This window comes from Gopherus evgoodei, chromosome 21 (assembly GCF_007399415.2).
Source record: "Gopherus evgoodei ecotype Sinaloan lineage chromosome 21, rGopEvg1_v1.p, whole genome shotgun sequence".
In the NCBI taxonomy this organism is placed as follows: domain Eukaryota; kingdom Metazoa; phylum Chordata; order Testudines; family Testudinidae; genus Gopherus; species Gopherus evgoodei.
The window spans coordinates 12,147,013-12,155,259 of record NC_044342.1 but is presented as its reverse complement, the minus strand read 5'-3'; the positions used below and the strand labels follow the sequence as shown (position 1 = coordinate 12,155,259).

General features: G+C 53.4%; 1 protein-coding gene across 2 annotated transcripts; it reads right to left on the bottom strand.

The window, feature by feature from the left end:
• Nucleotides 1-5,777: 5,777 nt before the first annotated feature.
• LOC115638274 (ribonuclease-like) lies at nucleotides 5,778-6,958 on the bottom strand. Of its 2 annotated transcripts, none has more exons than XM_030539858.1 (2): nucleotides 6,876-6,958; nucleotides 5,778-6,435 (listed from the first exon to the last, which is right to left on the bottom strand). In XM_030539858.1, the coding sequence occupies exon 2, from the start codon at nucleotides 6,427-6,429 to the stop codon at nucleotides 5,989-5,991; it is 441 nt and encodes a 146-aa protein (XP_030395718.1). In that variant the 5' UTR covers nucleotides 6,430-6,435; nucleotides 6,876-6,958; the 3' UTR covers nucleotides 5,778-5,988. The 2 variants fall into 2 exon arrangements, with proteins under 2 accessions (XP_030395718.1, XP_030395719.1); XM_030539859.1 differs by having other exon boundaries at nucleotides 5,778-6,431; nucleotides 6,876-6,916.
• Between the last annotated feature and the right edge of the window lie 1,289 nt (nucleotides 6,959-8,247).

The following is an 8,247-nucleotide window of genomic DNA, read 5'->3' as shown; positions in this document are numbered from 1 at the left end:
TTCAGAGTAAATCACTTTAATTCAAATGCCAACAAGGTCTCAAGCAGTATTTTTCTGACTTCTACTGGTCTGTATCTGTTGATTGTTGTCGATGGCTGGAAGTTGAAACTAGACAAATTCAGCATGGAACTCAGGGCTACATTTTTAGCGGGGAGGGTGATTAATCAATGGAACGATTTGCCCAGGGCCATGGAGGATTCTTCATCGCAGATGATTTTTAAATCAAGATGGGATGATTTTCTCAAAGCTTTGCTCTAGGGATTATGGTGGGGCAGGTCTCTGGCCTGGGCTATAGAGAGGGTCAGACTGGGAGATCACAATGGTCCCTTCTGACCTTGGGATCTACACCTGTCCCCAGCATCTATTCCATGGGGTAAGAGTCACTTTGCTCCTTGAGAAGTTCTGTCTCCAGTCCGTAGGGGTGGGATTAGACGCTCCCCACCCCAGAGAGATGAGTGTGTTAAATTACTGCCTTAGCCCACTCTGCCAGCTGCAGCAGGTTCTCGGGGCTCTCTCCTGATGGTCTCTCCTTCCCCAGCCCTCCTCCCCGGAACCTCTAGCTGCAACATCGACCCCGGAGGAGTTTGCTACTGGGGGAGCCCAGCTCCCGCTGTCCATTTCCCAGTGGCTCCCTGAGACAGCAGGGGGTGTAATGAGGGGCTCAGCAGAAAGTCTGGCCATGGTTATAAGGGGGGCGACAGGAGCTAAGGAGGGTACTTGCAACCCCTCCCAGCTCACAATATCGGGTTTACAATGGTGCCAAGGTGTCTGTGGCACCGGGCCAACACTCAAAAGGGCCCCAGTGCCTGGACCATGGTCCCACCCTCCTGCTCCACCCCAAGGCCCCGCTTCCACTGGGCTTCTTCCCCTGAGACCACACCCACTGCTTGCTCCTCTCTGCACTGGGGGCAGCAGGGGGCAGAGTCTGGGGGGATTGACCATGCTGTGCAATGGGCCCAGGCTATATTGACTTGTCGTAGTGCACAAGGAGCCCCCCCACCCACAGGCGACGCAGATGCGTTAGGTGCTGGTGTCTGCATTGTAGTTGCAGGGCGGTGTCTGTGATCCCTGCAGCTGGCAGGTGGTGAGGGTGAAGGAAGCTTTGCTGTCTCGCAGGATCCTACTCACTGGGGTCTCCCCAGAGCCACAGATGCTGGTGGCGCTGGCATGGACGAAGGTGTTGGTGAACTTGCAGACTGGCAAGGTCGTGCCCCAGCGCTGCATTATCTGGTCACATTAGGTCCTGGCGTCCGGGGCAGCAGTCCTTGGGTAATCGATATGCTGCCTCAGGAACTTCTCGTAGCGCGTCTCCCCCCTGGCCAGAGCCAGCTACGTGGCCAGCAAGACTAGCAGCAGTGTTGGGTGGGGTCCCCTCTGGGCCATGATACCTCTGCTGCTGACTCGCAGTGGGGAGGAAATGGAAGGATGGATAATGGGGAGGGGACCTGTTTGCACCATGGGACCTGCACCCACTCATCCCCTCCAGGCCCTTAATCTCCTGGGGAGCTCCTTGCAGATTGCAGGCTAAGGCTGCCAGGCAGGCAGTTGCTTCATGCCAGACTCCAAAACTTCATTGGCAAAGAGTTAAAGTTACCTGGAATTGCCTCCACTTCTGTCAGAACATCAAATGCTCCTGAAACCACTAATTAAAGAATTAAGTGGCGCACACCAGCTCCACCCCCCCACAACCATCACTCAAAGAGGGCAGAGTTAAGGGTACAGCACTAGGCTGAATTTACTAGGTTCTTACTTTCCCCATATCTATCTATCTATCTAATCTAAAAACACCCCTCCCAGCAACCTGGGTGTGTGATATTGCCCTTCTCCATGGATTAAGGCAGATCTCTCTTTTTGCCACGCAGATTCTGTTTGGTTAGTGGCCAGCAGAGGATAAGAGAAGAGGGATTTCCACATTAGACCAGCTTGAGGGTCCAGCTAGCTCGGTATCTCCTCCCAACCTGTGGCCAGTACCACCTGCTTCAGGGCAGGGAAGACCTCTGCCCTCTCTTTTCTTTTGTCCCCCACCTCTCATAGACTTTACGGCCAGAAGGGACCATCATGATCACCTAGTGGGACCTTCTGCACATTGGAGGCCACAGAAGCTCATCCATACGCCCCTGTGATAGATCACGAACCTTTGACTGAGTTACTGATGTCCTCAAATCATGGTTTAAAGACGTCAGGTTCCAGAGAATCCCCCATTTACACTCATTTAAACCCTCAAGTGACCCATGCCCCATCTCCCTGTGGTTCTTACCTTGTCATAGACTCTCTGACCTTCCCAGCTCCTGGTGCCTTTGCCCAAGCCTGAGAAATGGACCCATTCACCTGTGGAGCTGAGATTTTCCTGAGCCTGCAGCCACTCCAGGTTCTGTTATACCGACCAAGCCAAGTGAGTTTGGAGTGGCAGCACCTCTGGCTATGTGGCGGCATGGATCCCAAGGCAGATGGGAACAGCAGGAGGAACCAGCTGGGTGTCAAACAATCCCATTCTTCCTGGCTTGGTCTCCCTGCCCTGACCCATGAGCTGGAACCAGTTGTAACATCTACAAGGTTCATATGTGGATAGGGTTGTGGTCACAATGGACTCCCGGCTCCTCTGATCAACCCAAGACACCTGGGTTCGTTCCATCCAGCCTGGCAGCGCCAGGTGCAATTGGAGCCAGCTCAGGCCTTGCTATGCAGGGAGGAATGATTTGAGTATAAAAATATTTATATTAAACAGGGAATTAATTAAGTTATCTGGCAGCTCTCAAGCCAGTTCCTTAACAAATTCAGAAAGCCAGGAGGACCTCTCCAAAGATTGTTGAGAAAACCCCTTACATTTACAGCCTGTCCAAGTATCATTTAAGTTTTAAATGTCTTTAAAAAAAAGCTGAAATACTTTTAAATGGAAAAGAGAAGTATTCGGATACATTGGAAACTGAGTTTCAACTCCTATCAACCTCTGGTGGAAATAACATGGCAGCTCAGGTGATGAAATGAAAACAAGACAGAGTTACCACTTTCACTTGAAGGAAGTTCTGAAAATTTTCTGCTACAGAGACAAAAGCCCTATAGCCGTGAAATTGGAGATGATGTACTGTTGCTAATACATTAGCAGGTTTAATAGATTCATAGATGTCCATGTCAGAAGGGACCATTGTGATCATCTAGTCTGAGATGGGGTGTGCATGAGAGGGTTAATCCCACACTATGGGTGGACAAAGTCCCACCCCTCTGACCATGCTGGGCATGCTCCAACTTCTGTGCTAGTATAAAGGAGAGCAGCCCAGCTCAGTCTGGGCAGACCACCGAGGAAGAAGGATGCTTGGCAGAGGCTTCAGCCCAGGGGCCATTACAGCCCCTATGTGTGGGAGATGAAGCTCCTGAGATCTAGACCACAGACCTATTGCCTACAGATGATTGGTGGATGTCAGAATCCCAGGGAGTAACATGCACTGAGGAGCCCTTAGACCCTGACACCATTTGGACTACAGCTACAGGAAGCCTAGCAGGAAGTAGCCCAGGGAAGTGGAGTGAGTAGTATCTCCTACTCGTGGAAAGTCAGCGTCTTGCAGTTGAATTCCCCATTGACCCAGTGGCGGACTACTCTACCACTATTAGGGCCCTGGGTCATGACCAGGTGGAGTCAGGTGGGCCCGAGTATCCCTACCCCGGCTGCCACACCCACTTTGATGGAAGCCTCCCCAGATCTGGCCACTAGGCCACACAACCCTGCACACAAGGACCACTGTATTGACTCCAGCCACTAGGCCACTCTGCCCTGCACTCGAGGGCCACTGTATTGACCCCAGCCACTAGGCCACACTGCCCTGCACTCGAGGGCCACTATATTGTCTCTGGCCACTGGGTCGCACTGTTGTGAGGCCCAGGATAGTCTGGTAGACTGTTACCACAGTGTCACCGCACCCACGATACATCCCACAGGGGAATGGGGTGTGCCTACACAGCCACATAGTCTGACCTCTTGTAGAACATAGGCCAGAAAACTTCCCCAAATAATTCACAGAGCAGATCTTATATAAAAACATCCAAGCTTGATTTATAATTGTCAGTGATGGAGAATCCACCACGTCCCTTGGTGAAGTGTTCCAATGATTAAATACACCCCCTTTGCCCCTGCATCACCATCTCAGAACTGCCCCTGAGGATTCACAGGTCTGTAGCAGGAGCAGCGCCAGAGTTTTTGGTGCCCTAGGCGGGGGTCCTTCTGCACTCCTGGTCGTTGGTGGCAATTCTATGATGGGGGGATCCTTCCGCGCTCCCGGTCTTCAGGGCACTTTGGCGGCAGGTCCCGGAGTGAGTGAAGGACCCGCCGCAGAATTGCCACTGAAGACCAGGAGCGCGGAAGGATCCCCCCGCTGCCGAATTGCCACCCCTCCCCCCCAAATCCTGGTGCCCTAGGCGACCGCCTAGGTTGCCTAAATGGAAGCGCCGGCCCTGCTCTATAGGGAAATATCCAAATTTGGCCTCTGGATTCCCAGCCCTGAAGAGAGTGGAACCGAAATCCACACTCCCAGTTGCTGCAAAATCTCTTCGAATCCCCACTCCTCAGCCCCTCCCTCTCAATAGCAACACCAGCCCACACCAGCCGAGTTCTCCACTGGCTCAACCTCTCTGGCTCACGGTCCAGTTTTTTATCCCAAGTGGAAGGATCTGGGTTCAGCAGGGTGTGGGAGCATGTCCAGGACTGTGGGAGAGAGTCCAGCTCCCTGAGTCAGTGCGTCCCTCTGCTGATTTCTGAGTAGATCAGACGGATCCCGCTGCTCTTGGCACAGACAATATTTCCCCACATGCCAGGAGATGATAGCAAACAGCTGGCCCTGTAGCTTGGAGATTAGATTGCTAAACAAAGGGTTGTGGGTTGAAATCTCACCGCAGGATTTCCCCAAGGCATTTCACATTGAGTGCTCTTGTTACACTTCCTGACTTTCCCCAGGACACGCACAGATCCCCACAAACAGACCACAGCCCTTTCTAGCAAAGAGCTTTATTGGAGGAAGCAGCAAGAGACTGCGACTCAGGAAAAGAGATTCCAAGACTCAGCTCGATACATCTCTCTGATTATTTATTGACTGTACCGGGTTAGTGCCTAGGACACCCAGCCACTGACCATGGCCCAGGTGCTGAACAAACACAGAACAAAAAGATGCACCCGCGCCCAAACAACGGATACGATTTGACTGACAGTGCCACTTAGAGACCTCAACTGAAACGGAGGCATGTTTGTGTTCTAGCTACTGTACAGACACAAGATGAGAGCCAATCCGTGCCATAAGGAGCTTCCATGCTAAGGAGACTCGATGGGCAATGTATAGGGAAACTGAGGCACAGAAATGTCAAGTGATTTGTGCAGGGTCACAGAAGTGGGTCAGAGGAAGAATAAAAAATAGGACTCAGGTATCCTGAGTGCCAGGCCTGTCCTTAAGCCACTGTACCAGCAGCATGTAAAGGATGGGGAAGGGTCAACTCTATGCTATAATGGGCACTGGGGCAGTAGAGCATGAGGTTGAGAAGGGGCGACTCTACTGTATAATGGGCACTAGGGGCAGCTGATGGTGGGGATGGGGAAGGGGCAGCTATACTGTATAATGGGCACAAGGGGGCAGCAGAGGGCGGGGCGGGGAAGGGGCGGCTATGCTGTATAATGAGCACTAGGAGCAGCAGAGGGTGGGTGTGGGGAAGGGAAGGCTATACTGTATAATGGGCACTAGGGGGCAGCAGAGGACAGGTGGGGAAGGGGCAGCTATACTGTATAATGGGCACTAGGGGCAGCAGAGGGTGGGGGTGGGGAAGGGGTGGCTATGCTGTATAGTGGGCAGTGGGGCAGCAGAGGGCAGAGGATGGGGTAGGGATCTAAGGGATTTAGACTGCTGAACTCCCAATCATGCCAGTGAAGGACCAGGCCCCATTGGCTCCTAATTTCTTTAAGCTTGGATGAAATCACCAACCTCGCTGCCCCTCTCCCTGCTCGCCTCTTTTCCCCTAGAACTGTGTTTTATAGTGCACGGGCAGCCCTCCCATGCATGCCACCCGTATCTGCTGGGTGCTGGTTCTCCCGCGGTAGTTGCAGGGGGGTCTCTGAGCGCCCCCTGCCAGCCGGCAGATGGTGAGCTCAAAGGGCACCTTGCTGTCGTAATAATTCTCGGTTCTGAGGGTGCCCCCTGCGTGGCAGACGTCATCCACCTCGGCAGGCCCCGCATGGATGAAGGTGTTGGTGGGTTTGCAGGCGTCAGTTGTCAGGTTCCTCCGCGGCATCAGGAGGTTGCAGTAGCGCCGGGCGTCCGGGGCGCTGGTCTTCGGGAAGTCCACATGCTGCCGGTGGAATTTCTCATGGCGTGTCTCCCTCCGGCCCAGAGCCAGACAGGCGGGCAGCAAAACCAGCAGCAGCAGCAGCAACGCTGGGCAAGGTCCCTTCAGGGCCATGGCTATCTGGGGGGGGAAGCACAGGCAGAGGTGGAGATCTAATGGGTGAGAGCAGGGTGGGCTGGGAGCCATGACTCCTGGCTTCTCTCCCTAGCTCAGGGAATGGAGTGAGATCTAGTCAGATTGAAGGCAAAGCAGGGAGTCAGAGCCCTGGATGTGGGGTGGCTGCTCTCTTTCACCCCTAGCTTCCTCAGGTGTAAAATGGAGCTAAACCCATTGACCCCAGCTGGGGATCTGCCCCCACCAGTTTTTAACTTCAGCTCATGCAGCTATTTCTTCTCCACACAGTGAATATTACCTGACAGGCCTTTTGGATCCAGTTCACTCTTTATATCTGCTGTGTGTTATTATTTGATGCATTCCCTACAGATCATCTACAGTACCCTGCTCCCTCAGCCTTCTTGCCTAAATACACCAATCATCTCAGGCCTCGATCTTCAACTCACCCCAGTCCTGGTGCCTCGGTTTCCCTCGGAGTATGGATCCAGCTGCCTGCAAAGTGTCTGAGGCTCTGTACTTTCTGGGTGGGTGTTATATACTGAGCCTGGCTGGAGAGAAAGACACAGCAGGGGTGGCTGCACTCAGAGAAATATCCTACTGGCCAGCGTTGCACAATCCGTGACCCTGGGAAACACGGAGGCACCAGTCCAGGGGGAAGCTGAATAAACAATGCTGCTAATAAGGGTCAAATTATTCTCTCTGTTATGCTAGAATCCTACTGCAGCCACCTCTTGGGTGGAGCCTGGAAAATGGGGAACAGTGGTCACCCCAGCTGTCAGGGCTGGAGGTGAAGGGATCCTCTTGGCAACATGGCAGGAATTTGGGGAGGGGTAATATACTGCCCTGAGAAGGGAGCTAACCAGGACACCGGGGTTTATCTTTTGGTGTATGAGATTTAGGCTGAGCTTTGCCTAGGGGATTTGAGAACGCAGATCTCATTCATTTTCATGGGAACTGGGGCTCCGAATCCCTGTAGAAGCTTTGGAAATATCCTGAGTTGCCGTTCCTCAGTTTTCTCACTGGCCAAATCCCATGGCTAGGAGACACTCAGCTTGAATGACTGCAAGCAGAGATGAAGCACAGCACATCACCCCTAGCACCTCGCTGGGGCATTGCAGTCAGTGCTGATTGTGTGGGGAGAGTGCCCCCTACTGAGTCACTTGCACCATATCGTCCAATATTTGGGAGTCCCATCTCGACACCGACCCAGCCTGCACCTGACCTGTCCTAAAAATCTACCCAGCAAAGGAGAGATTGTCAGCCCACTCTGAGCCCCTGGGAAAAGCTTGCAGGGAAGAAATATTTGAAAACATTGCTATTTGCGAGGCCATCTGGCAACGTGGCTCGGCCTCCGGCCAAGTGAGGCCCCATGGGGAAATCAGTATCCTGAGAAAGTGGAGATCATTAATTCCAAACTTCCTGGAGCTGGGACCCGACTTCTGCAGAGAATCCTGGGAAAGAGGCTTTGCATGTCTCCAAGAAACAGAGTCCAGCCGCCAGTGGGGCAATCAATGGTGGGGGCATAGAAGGTCTCTGAGTCCCTCTTAAGACACCGGGTCTGGCGTGGCTGGTTGGTGTGGGGGCGTGGGTCCCACGGGGGAGGTGAAGGGATCTGGGGTGGGGCCAGCCTGGCGGAACAGAACAGGTGTGCCTAGAGAATGGAGGGGGACAATGGGTCTCCAGCAGCTGAGCCCTTGCTGGCCACGTGGCAGAGCTGTGCCCATCTGGGGCTTTGTCTGGTTGCTTATAAAAGGGGTACACATTTCCCTGAGTCCCTGAGCCAGCCACGGGCAGAGGAGTGGGAAGGGGGGAGTCAGT